Raw genomic sequence first — 18,857 nt, 5'->3', positions numbered from 1 at the left:
TCAGTCTTTAAGGGTTGTTTTTAAGTGGATCATGAAAGGTCCTTAAGACTATTCAAAGAGATTCTGCTTTAGCGAATTGAAAAAAAGTCTCTTTTTTTCTGAAGCAACTTGAGCCTTAAAAACTAACAAAGATTTAGGCATTTCTGAAATGTTTAAGAGAAATTGTCTGTGTGCGTTTAACAAAATAATGTAACTCAGAAATATAGATCATCTATTTTTATTTTTGCTTTGGGGAAAAAAAATCACCAAAATGATCACTCCAAAACAGCAGATCTGAAGCACAAACTTGAATTCACATTTTTGTTCAAGACAGCTTTCTCATTATGTAAGACATAGCAATTCAACATATATGCTTTCAGTTCTTGCTAAAAAAAAAAAATACATTTTTAAAGTTGCACAGAAACAGAGATGAATTTGAGTGTTTGCATTTCTAACAATCAGCACAAAGCCCTTCCGTATGGTGATCCGTTTAGTGCCTTTGAGCCTTCAGAATGAAGAAGTGAAAGCGACGTATCCCTCTCTCAACCCAAATGATTATTCTGACTTGAACACAAAACTAGTGGTTGCTAAATTCAACAGTCTATCTGGTTGGACTGGTAAGCTTTCAGGCTGATTTTTGCAGATTAGGATGGCAACTTCTTGGAAAACAATTTAATTTAAATATTATTATTCATCCCAGTGCTTTTTGAAAACAAGGCTGATTGACAAAATGACATCATTGAGACTACAGAGTAGTTCAAGGTGGTATTTCTCCTTTTTTTCTCCTAAATAAATACAGTCCAATAAGAAATATAAAATGAAACGTAACAGTAACAATTGAAAAACAGCTAAAGGTGGTTAAAAAATTCACCATAAATACAGTTAGTTTAAATAAATAAATTAAAAATATAAATATAATTTTTTAATGTACAAACAGGGAAAAAAAAGGACCTTGCTCCGAAACAAATGCTTGAAATAGAAAATGTTCAGTCAATCCGGCTGTTAAAAACTTCAATTCCATTAAAAAATGTTTGTTTTCTCATCGTTCACACAGCCAGGAGGCAGCACTTAGTCTAAACACGATTCCTCTCTCTTTTTATTCTTCATGCTGAAACACCTGTAGACCTTTCTTCAGGGCGTTTTTTTTTTTCATGTTTTTTTTTTTGTATTCCAGTTCCGGACAGGCCGGTCTTCTTCTGAGCCCATTGGGAATACTTGCAGCCGCCCATCCCTTCCATCTGTCTTGCAGAGCGTCCGGCAGACGTCTTCTGCCCCTTTTGTTACAGACTTTCCTGTTTCCTCCTGGGACCTCCTGTGGCAGTTCATTTCTTTTTCTTTTGAGGTAGAGTTCTTCACCTTTTGTCTGAAATGAAAAAATAGAAAAAGAAATTGTGAGCTTGATCTCTTAATTCTGCATCACAAAGTTGATTTGAATTTTGGGTAAAAATTTTCCAACTACTGACCTTTTTCTTCAGTGATTCGGCGCTAACCCCAATTTGACCTTCTCCTCGCTCTCTATATCATATGCACCCCGTTTGTGAAACCTGAAAAGAGGAAAAGAAAATGTCAGACTTTAAAAAAAAAACATTTTTTTGTTTGAAATGAGACAGATTTGCTTCTGCTTACCTGAGCATTAATAAAAGACCGATGATTACGAGGCAGAGGGAGGACAGAACCACCGCCACCACAGCTAGCGCTGTAGTCCTGTTGTATCCCGGGGGCGAATGAACAGGCAGTGTGATGAACTCACATCTTTCCCCAGAGTAATTTGGGAGACATCTGTTAAGTAAATAGAGAGATCAGTGAGAAAAAGAATCAATGTTTTGGTGTCGATGGTGTCCGGGAATTCGCAGCATCAATACTTACACACAGGAAGGGGCGCGGAGGTCCCTCAGGTACTGGCAGGTGCCGTGAATGCAGAAATTCTTGTACTTCTTCAGGCAGGGGTTCCTCTTCCTTCCCAAACCTTTGCCCTTCTTCTTTCCCTTTCCTTTCCTTGTCTTGCGTTCTGTTTTGTCAGCCTCCAGGATGGAAGACGGATCCTTGGGTTTGCTTGACATTGCAACTAAAGATTGACACAAAGATAATCATGAAAAGTTTTTCCTTAACATGAAAGTATCGAAATGACAAATAAAGTCTTACCTCTTGGCAAGCCCACTTCATAGTCTCCAGAAGCTTCATCCTCTTCCAGATAATCATAGTATGCTTCATCATCATCGTATTCCTCCTCTTCCTGGTTTCCTGCTGTTGTGGCGCTCACTCCCCAGTTTTTTACCTCCTCCCTCATGCCCCTGGTTGTGCCCAGAAGGTTTATGACAGATGTGTGCTGCTGCCTGTCATTCTCATGCCGGTCAACAGCTGCACCGCTGGCCACCCTGCAAACCGCTGGAAAAGAGAGATTTACAGTTAAAACACCAGAATGGGATGATCAGATTAGAAAAAAAAAACAATTTCTCTGGATTGCACCAAGCTCAGAACAAGAGGTGGGTGGATCCCTATGGACAAGTTGAAACATGTTCTCCACAGGATACAGCAGGTGGCATGCTGGTGTTTCTAGGGATTGCACTATTTTGTAATGCGCATGCGCATGCTTGGATAAAGTGGATATTGAGTTAATAATTCAAAATGAGGCTCAGATCCTGTGAGTCAGACTTTGGTTAGTAAAAACTGCCCTACACACAGGCGCAAAACACATGTCAGACTCTCCTAATGTCATGGCAAGAATATGAGTTAAAAATAAATGTATCTAGTTACATAAAGCGTGGTTTAAAATAGAGAGATGACCCCGATGGGTCTCGCGCACTTTGGGATAACTTCATTGAAACTTTAAAGTTTTTATGGGTGAATTATAACGCAAACATTAAAAAGAAGGGATTGAAACCATGCGCAACAAACACAACTTTTTACTTGACACTTACCCAGCGCGTAAACCAGCAGGAGCACCGTGCGTAAAGTCCTCATTTTGCGTAAAGTTTCTGGAAAAACAAATAAAAAACACCCAAAAATATTCCGTCCAGGTGCGTTGGCTTTGAATAATCCTTCAGCTGTTCAACTTTAGAAAGAAAAAATGCTATTTTTTTGTTTGTTTTGCGTCTACTCCCGAGCCCTGAGCGCGGATGAGGAGGAGGAGGTTGGAGCAGCACAGCAGCGACAGCCTGTGTGGTCACTCCGGACCCAGACGCCGTGCGTTTTAATGTGCGCACGGGTAGGCGTATCCAGGAGCAGGGCGGTCCATTATGCCATCATGAGGAGGGATAACTTTATTGTTTACACTAAATTTTGATCTAACCGTCTGAATGCGTGGTGAATAATCTTAGTTTCCTGTTCTTAATTGACAGGAGTGGCATGGATTTACTCTTTGAAACCCATCTGTGAAACAGACATCTTAGTAACTGACTACATTGTTATTATTTAGTCATTAGTACAATTTTACAACCTGGTAACAATTATCATCTGATATTTGCAAACACAAAAGGTTACTTTTGCTTATGTCTGTGGAAAACCTTTAGAACTGTATCTCAGACTGACAAATAAACTCCAATAAGAGTACAAATTCACAAATAAGGGACTGTAAAGCAATCCTTAAAAGGTTTAGTCCTGTAAATATGAATAAATAATTAAAATGTTGCTATTTTGATCATAAATAAAGTGTAGTCGTTAGTGGAAATCAATACCAAAATCTGTTTGCGCCATCTTTTGGTGAAAGAGTGTATTACACAGCATCTGCCTTTAATAAAGCAGAGGTTTTTTGGTCTGGCAGCTTAGAATGAATTTTCACAAACTAAAGGGTGTATTTTTAGGCATGTCACAGGATTTCAAAACCCTACAGTGTATTATAGCATGTGCTCTTCTTAAAGAAGATAATTATCCTTTTATTTTTGAGAAAACAGAGTAGGCATTGATAGTTTGGGATTACTTCTTAAAGAAGTTACGCAATTTAGTCACAATGAAGGATGAAGAATTGCCATAAAATACCTTCTAAAACAATTACTGGGGCAGAAACTTTCTTCATAACTCCTTAAATTGACATTAGTTTTATAACATTGTAACATGTTGTTCCATTTTCTAAATCTAAAATACCCAAATATGGTTTTGGCCATATATGTTAGAATATAAAGCAATTAGAAGGCAAAAGCAAACAGCAATTATGGTACTATAAAAATTGACGTAATGAAATTATCTGCCAGACTTCTGTGAAAAACTGTGGCACACTGTTTTATTTGTATTTGTTTTTAATTTATGTCTGATTACATATATGCATAAGGGGAGAAAAAGCAAATGAAATGACAATAAAAACAATTTAAAAAATTGTTATTTAACCAACAGGAACCCTGACCTACTTAACCTCCAAGGACCATAATACACCACAGAATACTGTCAGGATGATTTCCACATGGGTTCTAAAAGGTTTAAAACAAAAACACATTTAAGACATCCATTTGATGGTGGAAAAACAGGCTAAATTATGAGTTTTTGACAGTCTGGAATTATAGATAAAAACCTAGAAAATCTTCAAAAGGTTTCTATAATAAATGCATTTCCATTGTTATCCTGATGATGATTATCCTTTTTGTTGTTTTTAACTACTATAAGACTGTATTTTGGCTGTGAGTTGTGGTCTATTTGCACAAAGAAAAAAAAATACTGTTTGTATTTATCTTTATTGATAATGACCAATGTATTTTTTAACCAACCTTTTTTATTGGCTATACCACGTCAAACAAAGTTTAAATGTCGGTTAAAACATGCTTCTTTAGTTACGATTGGAAGCTCACTGTCTTATTAGTTAACGCTTTAAATTTTATCTTAAACTAATGATATGTAATACACTTGATTATCATGAGGCTAAAACGCCAGATAATGTATCATTTGATTATTTTTTATTTATTTTTTGTTGGAGAACATTGGAACAATAAAGTTTTTTGTCGCTTTATTGCTAAGCGGGTCACATGATTTCTTTCAGAGAAGGGAGGAGGTGGGACAAACATGGCCGACCTGGCAGAGAACGTAAACACAGCTTGTGATGATGGTGTAGAAAAACAAGAAGAAGAACCTACAGTTTTAGATTCCGAAGAGTTCGAGGAGCTCAGCGACCGCGTAGAGCAGGACGCAGCCGGGAAGGCGTCCCCTGTCGCGGCAGAGAACAGCTGGTCGGCTCCTATCTTCTCTTTGGCTCGGAAGGCCAGTGAAACGATTAGCCATGGAATGAGCTACGCTGCTCCCAGAAAGCTCTCCCACGGGTCGTCTGCGAGCTCCTTCAACGAGAAAGAGTCTGAAAATGACACCAACAGCTCCTCCAAGATACTACCCGGTAGGCTCCAGCTAGTATATGTGGCTTTTAAAACACTTTGTTAAAGTTCACTTTGAATTAGTTACTTCCTCTTGGACGCAAACCTCCAAGGGTAAAGACGGATTTAACGCTTGTTTTTCTATTTTCTGAGGCTTAGTCCTGTTGTTTGTGCTTTGTTTCTTGTTTTTAATTTACTTTTTTCATTTAAAATTCTGTTCCATGTATTCTCTCCGCAGTTCTGCCAGCTAAAGACCCCATGGGGATAGAAAGATCCAACCTGCTCAGCATGATGAAGCTGAGCATTAAAGTTCTGATCCAGTCCTCAATGAGCCTGGGCAGGACTCTGGACTCGGAGTACCCTCCTCTGCAGCAATTCTTTGTTGTCCTCGAGCAATGCCTTAAACATGGTCTGAAAAGTAAGAGTATTACACTAACATATTTTTAATAATTTGGAAAGATCTGAACTAAAGACAATCACTTAATAATTTTTATTTTTGATTACAGCCAAGAAATCCTTCATTGGTCAGAACAAGTCCATTTGGGGACCTCTGGAGTTGGTTGAGAAGCTGTGTCCAGAGTCTGCCAACATTTCAACCAGTGCCAGAGATCTACCTGGCATTCGGTTTGTTGTTACACGCCTTTTTACATCATAAAGTCCCACTCCAATCATCTTTTGACCAATTTACGAAGCATTCCCAGGGGTCTTTTAATTATGAATATGTCGTTTTTTGCCAAAATGCAAGATTTATTTTCTTAACATATGTGCTCCATCGTAAGAAAAGTGCAGCAAGAACATGTTTAAAACTATTTTAATTTAATTGAGCTCCCAAGGAAGTTGCACTAATGTGTTAATTCCTTGATGTTTTCCAGAACGGGTTTAGGTCGAGGGCGGGCCTGGTTGCATTTGGCGCTCATGCAGAAAAAAATAGCGGACTACATTAAAGCTCTGCTGGACCACAAGGACCTCCTGAGGTGGAGTAAGCACAGTCTCAGACTATTACCTCTGTGTTAACATTTTGTTAATATTTTTTGTGTAAACTTCACAGTGAGTTTTATGACTCTGGAGCGATGATGTTGGAAGAAGAAGGCGCCGTATTAGGTGGTTTGCTTGTGGGCCTCAACGTCATTGATGCAAACCTCTGCATCAAAGGGGAGGACCTTGATTCTCAGGTCAGTGCCCGAAATGTCTTTATATTATTATTATTATTTCCAAGCATTGTGTTGATTTGTATCTCTTACATCAAGGTGGGAGTCATCGACTTTTCTCTTTACCTAAAAGATCCTGCAAGCTCTGAAACACCAAAAGAGTAAGTGGGATGCTTTTAAATACTTTTTAAATTTAGTTTTCACTCCTGAGCTGTTTAATTCTCTTCTTCTAGCGATGCTAAGATGACGGCGATATTAGATCAGAAGCACTATATTGAGGAGTTGAATCGCCACCTAAGTGGAACCGTCACCGACCTTCAGGCTAAGTTGGATTCTATAGAGAAGACCAACAGCAAGCTTGTAGAGGAGGTCAGGTGCACTTTGTATGTGCCTTTTTGTTTCTTTTCAATCAACAAGTCAAACGAAGAGATTGTATTTTTTATCAAAAATCTGCAAATGTATCTAAATGTATCTAATTTTTTTTTCTCTTCTGTGCTCTTGTCTTTAGCTCACAGCAGCAACAGACAGAATCAACTCTCTGCAGGATGAACAGGAACATCTTAAGAAGGAAAATGAGTCAATTCTGCAGTGCAGCCAGAAGAAGGAAGAGGTCTGACACAGCCAACTGGACTGTTGTGAAACAAACAAGGTAGAAGGCATTTTCTTAAGCAACATGTGTTTCCAGGCAGCGCTTCAGGACAGTCAGGTGGAGCTGGAGACCTACAAACAGACTCGACAAGGCCTGGATGAGATGTACAACGTGGTGTGGCAGCAGTACAAAGAGGAGAAGCGGATTCGACAGGTTAGCTTAAATGCTGAAACTTTATTTCTATGACATTTTTGAGGTGTTATGTTTCACCTGGAGTTTATTTTTTCCAACATTTTTATGTCCTAATTTTAAATTCTTAACCAATTTTTATTATTATCATTGTTTTAAACTACTAAATATATATTATGCTTATGCAAAACTAGGTGTTTTCCAGTTTGAATGTAGTTATTTCAAAGTGAGATTTTCACGATCTTGTGTTTCTTTATCAGTACCTATTTAGAAATTTTGGACGTTTCTATTGGAAAAACACAAATACAGATTTTGTTGTGAGATTGTTTTCTGCGTTTCTTATTCAAACACAAGACTCCATTTCCTTTCAGGAGCTGCAGCGTGAACTGGAGCTCCAGGTGGGCTTGAAGCAGGAGATGGAGGTTGCCATGAAGCTGCTGGAGAAGGACTCCCACGAGAAACAGGACACGCTGGCCGCCCTACGGCTCCAGCTGGAACAAGTCAAAACGCTCAACCTGCAGATGTTCCACAAAGCTCAGGTAGACACAGATGACTGAACCGTCTCTGAACGCGGAAGTGCAGGATGTTACAACTTTTGTTCACCTCTTAAGGAATCGGAGAGACAAGCGGAGAAGAAGGAGGCGGAGGCCTTGCAGCTGGAGCAGAGGATGAAAGACATGGAGAAAGCCATGGAGGAGTTGGAGCAGAGGTATCCAAACGTACACGAGTATTCTGAATTTATAATCTTTCTATTGAAATCAACGCTCCTTTTAATCTTTTAGACTGCAGAACTCTGAGCGTGAACGCAAGCAGAGTGACCAGTCGGATAAAGACATGAAAGTGGAACTGGAAGGAAAAGTGGATGCTTTGCAGAAACAGCTGACAGACCTGGACACACTAAGGTGAAACACACTTGTGTGTTTAAATAAAATGAAATGTGGAGTGACAGTGTTTCTTTTCGACGCAGGCTGGGTTTGGAAAATGAGCTGCGCGTTGAGAAGGAGCAGAGACAAAGCTTGCAGAAAGCCCTGCAGCGAGAGCAGGACAACAGCTCGGAGCTCCGCACGCAGCTGCAGCAGCTCCAGGGCCTGCATGTGGTCAGTCAGCTCAGGAAAAGATACAACAAAAACACGGCATCGTATCAAATCAGTTGATTTCTCCTAAACTGTGTGGAAAACAAGTCTTTGCAAAAAAGATTTGGGTAGTTTCTTGTTGACACTCATTTTATGGGCTCTGATTCAAGTTTAGATAGTTAATAAAAAATAAAATAAAAAACTACAAGCAATAAATTCCTAAATCTAATCGAGTAAGCAGTTTTTTTTACTTTATTTGCAAATTTTGGTAAAATTCTTTACAATCTGAGTTATTTGTATCATGTGTTAAAAATGTATTTAGAGGACATATCTAAAAAAAAAAAAAAGTCAAAACTTTCAACTTAAATCAATTTACAGCAAAAGGCAAACTCTAAATATTTAAGTACTTTTTTAATGTACATTGATGCTTTTACCTTCTGTTTACAGAAAAACAAGGGACTGATATGTTGTTTGTTGCAGGAGCTTCAGGAGTTGAAGCATGAGAAGCAGCAGCTGCAGGAGAGGTGTGAGCAGCAGGAACAGGCCCTGCAGGAGATGGGCCTGCATCTGAGTCAGTCAGTATCAGCCGCTTTTACTTTTAGGATCAAATATTTCCTTTTTATTAGCACAAATCTTCTCTTGTTTTACCTTTTTTAATGCTTAAGGTCCAAACTTAAAATGGAGGACTTTAAAGAAGTCAACAAAGCCCTGAAGGTAAACCGATGGAGTCAAACTTGTGTTACGACTCTTTTAATTTTTTGGAAAATTAAAAAAAAGTAAGTTGAATCCTTCACATCTGTGCTCCTCCAGGGCCACGCGTGGCTGAAAGACGATGAAGCCACCAGCTGTAAACAGTGTCTGAAGGAGTTCTCCATCTCACGAAGAAAGGTCCGGCACTTTTAATGTTCTTCAATTATATATATTTTGATATGAATCAATAACGATGATTGTTTTTGCAGCATCACTGCAGAAACTGTGGAGACATCTACTGCAACAGTTGTTCCAGCAACGAGCTGGCCTTGCCCTCCTATCCTCGGCCTGTGCGAGTGTGCGACATGTGCCACTCCCTCCTGCTGCAGAGAAGCTCCTCGACGGCTTCCTGACACCACAGACTTAGCTGGAACACTGAAGACACCAATCGCAAAGAATTAGAACCATTATGTTAAACTGTTGATTTGTTGTTTCATTTTCTGATATTCACTTCATGCTTTGTCCAGTGTTTTTAACCAACGAGCTCCACCTTAAAATTGTTTCGACACCTTCAATATACAGTCAAATATACAATTGTGTTGTTTTACTTTTGTGTTGGTAGACTGCTGCTCTGCAGGAATGACACACAGAACCAATTGACATTTTAAAACTGATTTTTTTTAATTAATTTTGACAGAAACTCACCACATTTTATTAAACAAAATCAGCTTCAGTTCTTTGTCTTCGAGGCTCATATTCAGGATCGGATGGTTTTTACAAGAACTTGTTAAACAAGGAAACTTGTGACTCACAAAACCAAATCTTTGCAAGTATGTTACCAATTCTGCCATTTTAATTAATTGCAGTTTGGATTCAGCTTCTGGTTCATATCTGGCTTTTAAAACTTCTCTGGTTGGGTTTCCAGTGAGTTTTAACGGCTTTAGTGACACTTAATTAGGGAGCCAATGGATTTTCAAGTCAGTGACACTTTTTTGCTTACAACTTTCTAAACTTTTTTACGATTCAATTTAAAATCCCTTCATGGTACTTCTGTGAGAATTTCTTAGTAACTCGAGACTTAATGTTGATGTGCTGCTGTTTTATTTTAACAGTTCTGCTAAGGATGTAAGTTTGTGTAAACGACCGTGGAATGTCGACAGAAACTTGTTTCGTTTTTGTAGATCCATAAATCTGTTTCTATAATTGGAGAATTTTGATTTAACATTCTTACGAATTTATTAAATAAACTTGCAACATTTTTTCAATGACATATTCCAGAGTACTTTTATTCACTTTGTGCACAGAAAATACAAATAGAATTTGAAGCAGTAAAAACCTCCATCGTAGCAAATTGGAAATTGGGTTGCCCGTGATACAGACTTCCTTCAAAAAAAAAAATAACTGTAGAAAAAGAAAGCACGCTCAGACCACACCAAAATTCAATTTGGGGTAACATTTTAACTGGAAATAAAAAGCTGTAGAGGCAGACACAAAGTAAAATATCAAAAGGACAGCAGACATTTGCAGTTTCCCTGCTCATGCATTCAGACTTTGCAAGGTGTGTTTTAACCCACCAACTTAACAAGTGTACACTATGATTCCTAGACTGGCGTTTGGGGATCAGCAACGCAAAACAACTTTGGGTCGTAGAAATGAAAGCGAGGTTTATGTAAATCTGAGGAACGGGTCAGGTTAACACTTCAGACATTTCTCGTGGAAACAAGACGGTTCAGCTTCTCTTTGAAGGTCATTTTCTTATAAAATCAAAAAATTACGCCCTCAACATTTTCAAAACCTCAACTGACTACAGAGTTTACAAGGCGAAGCTCAAAGTTTCAGTCCTTTTAGCAAAAATGCTGACTTAAAGAAAAAAAAAAAAAAGAAATCTAACAAGTGGAAAAAACCAAAACATATCTACATTCCCCATCCCCCACCAAGTCCATTCATTGAGCCTCTGCTTCCTCCGCCTCCACCACCACCATAGTAGCTGCTTCCCATCCCGCCCTGGTTACCTAACAAGAAAGAGAAAATACACACTATTGGACCAAAGAGTTCAAATGAGAAGGAAAACTTCAATCATCGACTATATATGAGAACTGGGCAGAGTGACCCCTCTCTCCCCCAAACAGGAAGTACCTGCCGTCTCAAAGAAGCCAAAATCCCATAGACTTTAATGACAAATAAACAGCTTATTTACCAGAATAACAATTCTTGCTACCCCCCCCCCCCCCCCCCCCCCCACATTTATTTCTACAGTGTAAGTTATTCAAGTTATTAACTGGCCAATCAGGAGCCTAAATTAAAGTAGGTAGTCCTGCTGGCCCCCACGTCCCACATTCAAAACCTTTGACAGATTTCAAACCGTATCGCAAAAAAAAAGACTGAATTGACTTCCTTTTCTTGGAGCCGGAAGCACTGCATTTTCTTTGGGTGGCATCATACTTGCTCAGTCCAGTTCTCCTATAGAGTCAATGTGTTTGACAAATGTAATAATTTAAGTTGCATATCAGATTTAGATTTGCTTGAACTGTTATTTTTAGGAATTACCTTTTGAGAGGCTTACAGACAAAATATATAATTCAAGGTTTTAGCATTATTACATCTCCCTTGAAATGTTTTAGGGTTAAGCCTTCACCAAAAAACAGAGATGGCACTCACTGTAGTCATTGTAGCCGCCCATGTTTCCTTGGCTGCTGTACCCACCAGAGTACCCCGAGCTTAGCTGCCCCCCGCTGTAAGAAGACTGGTTTCCTGTGGACAAAAATAAATCATGTCAGGTTCAAGAACAAATTATTATAATTTTTTCCCTTTAAAGAAATGCTTTCCCATAAATATTTGTTATGTTTTAAGAATTTTCATAAAATTAAAAGTTCAAAATGGTTTCTGTCACTTACCCATGCCACCCATCATCTGGCTGCCATAAGCTCCATTACTGCCACCTGCTGTTGAGTTGAGGAACAACTCCACATAACGGTGCTCTGGAGAGAAAACCCAAAACCCGTCCTTTAACTAAAAGGGTGTTTGTTAAGTGACACGATGCATTTAAAACCTACGTTAAGAAACTCACGCATGTTTGCTTTGTCTTTGGACATGGCTGCTACAGCATCTTCGTGTGTTGCAAACTCAACATCTGCTTCCCCGGTTACTCGGCCGTCTGGGCCAATCTCAATATGGACGCGCACAGGGTTCAACGGAGAGAAGAACTAAAGTACACAAGTCAAAGGTTACACTTTTATTAATAGAATCAAACGTGTACCTTCAGTGGTTTGTTAATGGATGTGTTTTATCTCACATTGTAGATGTCTGTCTCTGTGGCTCTGTACGGCAGGCCTCTCATGTGGACACAGTGACCCGTTGTGCTCTGGAAAGACGAGCCGCCGTCGCCATAGCGTCCGTCTGACACACCTGCATATACGGTGAGATTAACACAGTCTTCCAAGTACCTTACACCCTAATCCCATTAGTTCTATAATGCAGTGTTTGCATGAAAGGCCATCGGCCGAGGGATTTCAAACAGTTGCGCAGCTTTAAAGCACAGAACCCAACATGAGTCCGCCCACCTCCTCCTCCATAACCGCCGCGGCGCATTCGGTCATAGGATCCCCCTCGGCCCATCATGTTGTAGCCGCGACCACCAGAGGGCCGGTCGTAGGGCCCGGGTCTCTGCATGCCCATGGGCTTTCTCTGGGGTTCGTAGTGAGTCCGCACCTCGGCACGACAACTCTTGAAGATTTCAATGTACCTAAGTGCATAAAAGTATCACAATTAGGGCATTTGGGATGGTTAGAATCTTCTTAAATCTGGTCTATGCAGTTGCTGTCATGTTGTAGTCCAATTAAAGGTAATATCTAGCATTACTTGATGCTTCGTGTTTAAGAAATGACAAGAACTCTGTACATTAAGCCTTGGTAACTTAGCTTTTCTTATGGTTACCTGAGGCAAATTAGAAATGGGATGCATATTACTGTTACAGCTTCCTTTGACCGTGACACAGCAGCCAGTGTCCTGGTTTAAGAAGGCTAAAGAGAGCGCTACCCACTCTGTAACCCACTCTAAGCATTACCTGAGGCAGTGGGCTCCAGATCCATGTGTACAATGGCCCTCGGATTTTTACCACAAGGGAGATTCCTTACCATGTATCAACCTGGACTCACATTTAGTGCTGAGACACCATTTGCTTTTTTTTTTAAATTATATCAGCCAATTTAGTTATCGTTTTTGAATGGTGACCAAGCACTAACCTCCCCACTGGAAAGTGTGAATGTCTGGCAGCGTTTCTTTTAATACAGTGTTTATGTGTAAATGTGTGTGGGCAGTTATTGAAAAAAAAAAATGTAGTGGTAGTTGTTGAAGGTGCACACCATAAGAAAAGCAACTTATCCAGCCAACCAACCAACCATCCCCACCTGTGCCCTATTCTTTCCTTGTGTTTCTTTAGAGCCTTTTCAGCTATATCCTGTGAAGCAAACTGCACGAAGGCCTCCCCCGTACTCCTCCCCTGGATGTCCACCGGCAATGTTATCCCATTTGGCACGATTTCCAACCCTTCAACCCAAGGACAGATAACCCCAGCAGGGGACATATTAAATCACATGCCCAATCACAGAACGTTCTCTAAAGAGATAGAAAACTTATGGAAATTCTTACACATCACACATATACCAGTTCAGTTTTTTTTACCTGGCTCTTTCAAGGAGTTACACTTATTGTGTTGTGGGGTTAAAGCAGAAATGACAGGATAGAAGGAGAGTATGAAAGGGGGCATTGTGTGGGGCACCAGGCTAGTAGCGGTGTGTTGATGGAGAGAGAGAAAGGTTTCGGTGGGTGACATGGGGAACATTACCTTTTGGCTATTTGATACAAATCCGAGGTCTGACACAAACTGTGAACATCAATTAATATAAACATTATTGAGAGAAACTGGGGGTGAGAAAGTAAGAAGAAGAAATAGTTCTGGGGTAACTGGGAGGAAGTTCTATCTGGGACCCATTCTGTCGTTAGTAGGGATGCACTGATTGCTCAGCAGGTGCTGAAATTGTGATTTTCTTTTCATCTTGACCAGTGATGGATTTCGGAAATCTTTATTTTTTTTAAATCACTGTAGAGAAAGTAGCTCAGCCCGGCACCCTCAAGAGCAGCACTGACCCACTCTGATGTAAAAGTAGTTGTAATACCTGTACAGGGTTAATAAGAATACCGGAGCAGGCCAGAAGCTAGAACACAAAACACACTCATCTGCTCAGCTGAGCAGTTAACTTCCACAAGAACAGTTAATTCTGAACAATAAAAATGTGATTTAAAAACAAAACAGTCTACTTAAAGTGCTGCCCCATTTTTCCAGATCCCAAGTGCAGATTATTACCCAAAACATGGTAAACAAGTCCTCTCCAAAGCCCATTACGCTGTTGAATAACAGGCAGAAAAGAATTGCAGTTGAGCCTCAACATAATGTTTATATTTTACTGTCACCTTTGAAAACTTAAGCAAACAACTACTAGATGTTTCAGCCTGAGATCAAATAAATGTGTAATCAATAATTTAATAAAAGACAGAATTAAGATTTAAGCACATAAAATTGTTGGTTCCCCTCTGTGAAAGAAAAAAAAATTGTGACTCAAGGCATTCTGAAGTGATATCGAGTTTAAGGAAAATGATAGAAAATACACACACACACACAGGCAAAACAGTTTTCTGAAGAAGTCGCCTGACTTAAATCCTGTTTGAAAATCTGCAATAAATCTGGCTGTGGAGTTGTTGAAACAACTAGAGCAGTTTATGCACAGTCAATTAAAATACCTGCTGACTGTGATAAAAATTATTAAGTTGAAGGTTCCAGATTTTTTCTCTAAGAATCTTTTAATTTGTTTTTTTCTCTTTAACATTTCCAATGAGCATCAATTTGAAAGCAATGTTGTAAGTTGTAGTTCATTTCAATTAATTTGTTTCACATTATTTCAGTGGTAATTGTGTGTTTTTCCTTTCATTAACAGAGAGGTACCAACAACAGTCAGAAATGACTTGCTACTCCATCAATACAAATAAATACCAATTTCCTTATGACTATAACTAATCTGTAATATATGACTTGCTTTCATTACTTTCTTCCTGATTTGATTACAATTAAAGTGTATTAGTTACATTTTAATGACAAAAGTAAATCCTTTATGAGTTATACAAATAACATGTTTATTACACAAACTTTACAGCAAAGCAGTTACTTTTATTGAAACACCAAAGTCTAACTACAAACTATTTTTTAGATACTGTGACTTTGTACAATTCTACTTTGTACCAGCACATTAACCCTGAAATTAGCTTAATTGAACATTTTTACACCTCCATATCTTTGCTAAAAAAGTTAATACTACAGGATTCCACCTTTAGTTACCCAACATTCATGAAACTTTATATCAAACTCCGTAGGATTAGTTTGGTACCTCTACGGCATGAAATGAAACATCTGAGAAAAGGGATAATAAAGCTGAAAAAAGAAAAGAAACTGGGGCTTTGTGAAATTACATAGAATCTTTTCAATGAGATCGGTGTATCAAACCCAGCCTTTCACATTGCAATCAGTGCATCTCTATTCATTAGTGTTTCAGCTGCTAGTTTAAATGTAACACTACATCTTAAGACAAAGTTTCATATCGGGATGATTTTGAGCTCAAGATGAAGACGATGTGCGAGGATGGCACAGATGTCAAAACTCCATTCCTTGAGGGCCAGTGTCCTACATGTTTTCCATCTAACCTACCATTGTACCTTTCAAATGGCAAAACACACCTGATCCAGGCAATCAGCAGAACGTAGGTCTGTGTTTGTCAAAAACCTGTAGGACGCCGGCCCTTGAGACCTGGAGTCTGACACCACTGGCATAGGGTGTCTAAATGTTCCCCTTGATCATGTAGGATTCAAGACACCAACAGCTGTCCTTTTCTGGCATACTTTTCAAGCCAAAGTCCATTTTATTTTGTGATTGTACATGGTCACATAACACTGTGGAACAACTAGTCAAACAGTCCCCAATGTACATTGAATACAAAAACGAGTTTCGGTAAGAGCAGGAACGGGAGAGGAAAATGGAAGAAAATCTGCAAATTACATGTTTTAAGGGAACTTTAAAAAAAGATAATTTACAGGACAGTTCTTACCTGAGAAAAACTGGACTATCTCCTCCTTGCTGCAGCCGAAAGGAAGGCCTCGGAGCCGCACCAGTCCGTCTCCAGCTGTCTCAGGGCAATTTGGGCCAGTGTGCTTCATGACCCAATCCATCTCCACGTTGTTGGATTTAAACACTAAATTGAAGAAAAATGAAGCAATTAAAACAACTTAAATACTTATCAATAGGGTTTTGACTTTTCTTAGCTGTTCAACGGACCCTCAACGTATCTGTGACCCATGGTTTCTCTGTCTTTCTTCACAGCCACCTTAAGGTCTTCTTCAGTCTCCAGCTCCACAAATGCCTCCCCGCTGGGACGTCCTTCTCGTGTGTAGGTGAAGTGGATCCCACTTCCATTGTTGAGAATTTTACAACCTGTAAACAGACACACCACTGTGTTTAGACTTTTTAACTTAAAAAAAGAAAACAATTCCCTGTAATATAAAGCAATGACAAGAGTTTCATACAAATGATATAAATGGTGATAAATCCACATTAAGATATATATGTAAAGCCAGTTTCTAATCATTTGTGTAATAGTTTGGGTTATCATTCATTCAGGTGGCAGTGTCTTAAACATGAGTCATAGCAACTGGACTTTAAAAAAAAAAAAAAAAAAATTCCTTGAAATGTTTTACTTCTCACCCAAGTGGCATTATCAATCTGATGTTTCAAGGAAGAGGAAATAAATGTATTTAATTCCAGTTGCTATGACTCAACTTCAAGACCAAAGCGTGTAGAGAAAATTAAGAAAAACTGCACCAACTAACCAAACAATAGAATCAAAGACTTTCACAATAAAATAGAAAGTCACTTAACCAGCTATTTATTATGTTTACATTATTAGATACAAGTCATAAAGCATTTCAATGCTCCAAATAAATTTCTCCTTAAAACAATTATTCATAATAGATGTTTTAAAAAGAAACCTATATTTTTTCATATTTTGAAAAAATATAAATTACTCATGTACCTAATTGTAATAGCTTCGTTTCATTCTGCACGCCTGACAAGAAACTGACTTGGAAAAGTGTCACTTATAGACTTGTGGTGTACCTACCTGAGAAAAACCTCTGTACTTCATCCACTGAACAGGACCAAGGAAGACCCCTTATGCGCACAACATATCCTTCATCGGCCATAACTGCTCACAAACACTAGGAGATACGTGTAGACAGAAAATTCATTCATTTTGTGGCTACTCTTTTGCAACACACTTGATTTAAAATCGTCCCCTTTTTAATGTATTAAGGAAAATATAGTATTTTCTCAAATAGTTTTTCCTACAAAGTTCAGGAACGAAAACGTGTGCTTGTATTTAAAACCAAATGTATCCTACACCTTGAGCAATATTATAAATAAAAGTATATGCAGAAAAAAAAAACATTTACTTTGGCTGCATCTGAATTTTCCTTCTCAAGCTTGATACTAATATTTACCACGAATCTACTTTCTGGAAATGACATTTTAGGCGTTTCCTTGAAACAACAAAAAAGGGTGATTTAAATCCTTTTTTTGAACCTAATTTAAGGTGGCAGACCAGCGCCATCTTGAGCTAATTTAGCAGCACGAGCCGGCATTCGTCAAATCGTAAATCTCATTATGGTTCTACCCTAAAACGAAAGTAACTTTAGCGAGGACGAGGAAACGCCACAACTGTTTAACATAAAATTATTTGGAAACAATGAGCATTACAATGAGAAAAGCGCGCTCGCGGGACGAGCCATACCCACAATTCTCTAGACAAACCAGCCTTTTTGAAATTAAACATCAAGGAGGATGAGATTTTGGAATGAAATTATCACAAAATCACGCTTGTGCTTAAAGAACAGAAGAAGCTTAATTTATGTGCCCACGCGCTTGTCTAATAAATAACGCCAACTACCGCGCCCGGTTACAAGAACAAAAGCGGCCCTGTCGGCCTACGCCATGTTCTTAGCTTCTTGGCGGCTAGCTTTAACTAGCATTTTAATTAATATTACGGCATTATAGTAAACTCGTGGATACAGTACATCGCTTTCATTATTCGGTTAATTTAAAACATTTCGGTATGCCGATATAAATAAAATATAAAAATAAGTATTAGATGTACAAAGGTATTTACCTAGTCACGAGAAGATACAACACGCCGTAGTTTGTAGGACCTGTGTGCTGCGGGTGAAACCCAGCGCTGTGTTGCCAGGTTTCACATACACACCCCCCTTTTGGAAACTTCAAAATGATGGATTGTGTTCTTTTTCTTACACTGTTAAGAGAATAAACAAATTATAACACATTGGTATTTGGATAAAATACATATACTTCCATGATTATTAGATAAAATAATAAGATTACTCATAGATTTCTTAAATCTTTACAAATAGGCAGGGTGAGGGGTTTACACAAATCTGGCAATCCAGACTTAACCTAACTGGCAGAGTAGCTTACGTTCAGGTTCACGCCCAGAGAGGAAAACGTAGCTTCGCAAGACCCCCTGTGTTGCCCGCCCGAGCTGGGAGAAGCTCTTCGCTTAAGCACAATAGGCTTGTTGTTGTTTTGCAAATTACACTGCAACTCCACCTGTATATAATATAAGACATTTCAGAACAAAAATAAAAAAGGAAGATTAACAAACAATCAACCTAAAATATGTGTTGCTTTTTATTAATTAGCCAAGAACCGTATGCTCTGTGTTGTTTTAATCATGTGCCTATCTTAATGTCTTATTAAGCAAGAATGTAATTATACATACTCTGTGGTTAT

At 38.8% G+C, this 18,857-nt stretch overlaps 3 protein-coding genes across 5 annotated transcripts; 1 reads left to right on the top strand and 2 right to left on the bottom strand.

Moving 5' to 3' along the window:
• Positions 1 to 201: 201 nt before the first annotated feature.
• hbegfa (heparin-binding EGF-like growth factor a) lies at positions 202 to 3,151 on the bottom strand. The gene is made up of 6 exons (XM_024282853.2): positions 2,898 to 3,151; positions 2,122 to 2,364; positions 1,846 to 2,044; positions 1,606 to 1,758; positions 1,443 to 1,523; positions 202 to 1,342 (listed from the first exon to the last, which is right to left on the bottom strand). The coding sequence occupies exons 1-5, from the start codon at positions 2,938 to 2,940 to the stop codon at positions 1,451 to 1,453; spliced, it is 711 nt and encodes a 236-aa protein (XP_024138621.1). The 5' UTR covers positions 2,941 to 3,151; the 3' UTR covers positions 202 to 1,342; positions 1,443 to 1,450.
• Positions 3,152 to 4,781: 1,630 nt separating this feature from the next.
• Positions 4,782 to 10,854, top strand: rufy1 (RUN and FYVE domain containing 1). Its single transcript, XM_024283034.2, has 17 exons — positions 4,782 to 5,290; positions 5,506 to 5,685; positions 5,774 to 5,891; positions 6,140 to 6,241; positions 6,316 to 6,439; positions 6,515 to 6,576; positions 6,649 to 6,784; positions 6,924 to 7,025; positions 7,101 to 7,217; positions 7,565 to 7,732; positions 7,805 to 7,902; positions 7,976 to 8,095; positions 8,161 to 8,290; positions 8,747 to 8,841; positions 8,932 to 8,980; positions 9,077 to 9,154; positions 9,226 to 10,854. The coding sequence occupies exons 1-17, from the start codon at positions 4,966 to 4,968 to the stop codon at positions 9,367 to 9,369; spliced, it is 2,148 nt and encodes a 715-aa protein (XP_024138802.1). The 5' UTR covers positions 4,782 to 4,965; the 3' UTR covers positions 9,370 to 10,854.
• On the bottom strand, positions 10,222 to 18,365 carry LOC112153114 (heterogeneous nuclear ribonucleoprotein H). Of its 3 annotated transcripts, none has more exons than XM_024283041.2 (11): positions 18,220 to 18,365; positions 17,176 to 17,272; positions 16,335 to 16,490; positions 16,108 to 16,251; positions 13,363 to 13,501; positions 12,517 to 12,698; positions 12,249 to 12,361; positions 12,024 to 12,159; positions 11,851 to 11,934; positions 11,615 to 11,707; positions 10,222 to 10,968 (listed from the first exon to the last, which is right to left on the bottom strand). In XM_024283041.2, the coding sequence occupies exons 2-11, from the start codon at positions 17,255 to 17,257 to the stop codon at positions 10,871 to 10,873; spliced, it is 1,227 nt and encodes a 408-aa protein (XP_024138809.1). In that variant the 5' UTR covers positions 17,258 to 17,272; positions 18,220 to 18,365; the 3' UTR covers positions 10,222 to 10,870. The 3 variants fall into 3 exon arrangements, with proteins under 3 accessions (XP_024138809.1, XP_024138811.1, XP_024138810.1); XM_024283043.2 differs by having other exon boundaries at positions 10,841 to 10,972; XM_024283042.2 differs by lacking the exon at positions 10,222 to 10,968 and adding an exon at positions 11,216 to 11,416.
• Positions 18,366 to 18,857: the final 492 nt, after the last annotated feature.

The sequence above is a fragment of the Oryzias melastigma genome, linkage group LG10 (genome assembly GCF_002922805.2).
Source record: "Oryzias melastigma strain HK-1 linkage group LG10, ASM292280v2, whole genome shotgun sequence".
In the NCBI taxonomy this organism is placed as follows: domain Eukaryota; kingdom Metazoa; phylum Chordata; class Actinopteri; order Beloniformes; family Adrianichthyidae; genus Oryzias; species Oryzias melastigma.
The sequence above is the reverse complement of the archived record's forward strand: the minus strand, read 5'-3'. Positions and strand labels throughout refer to the sequence as shown.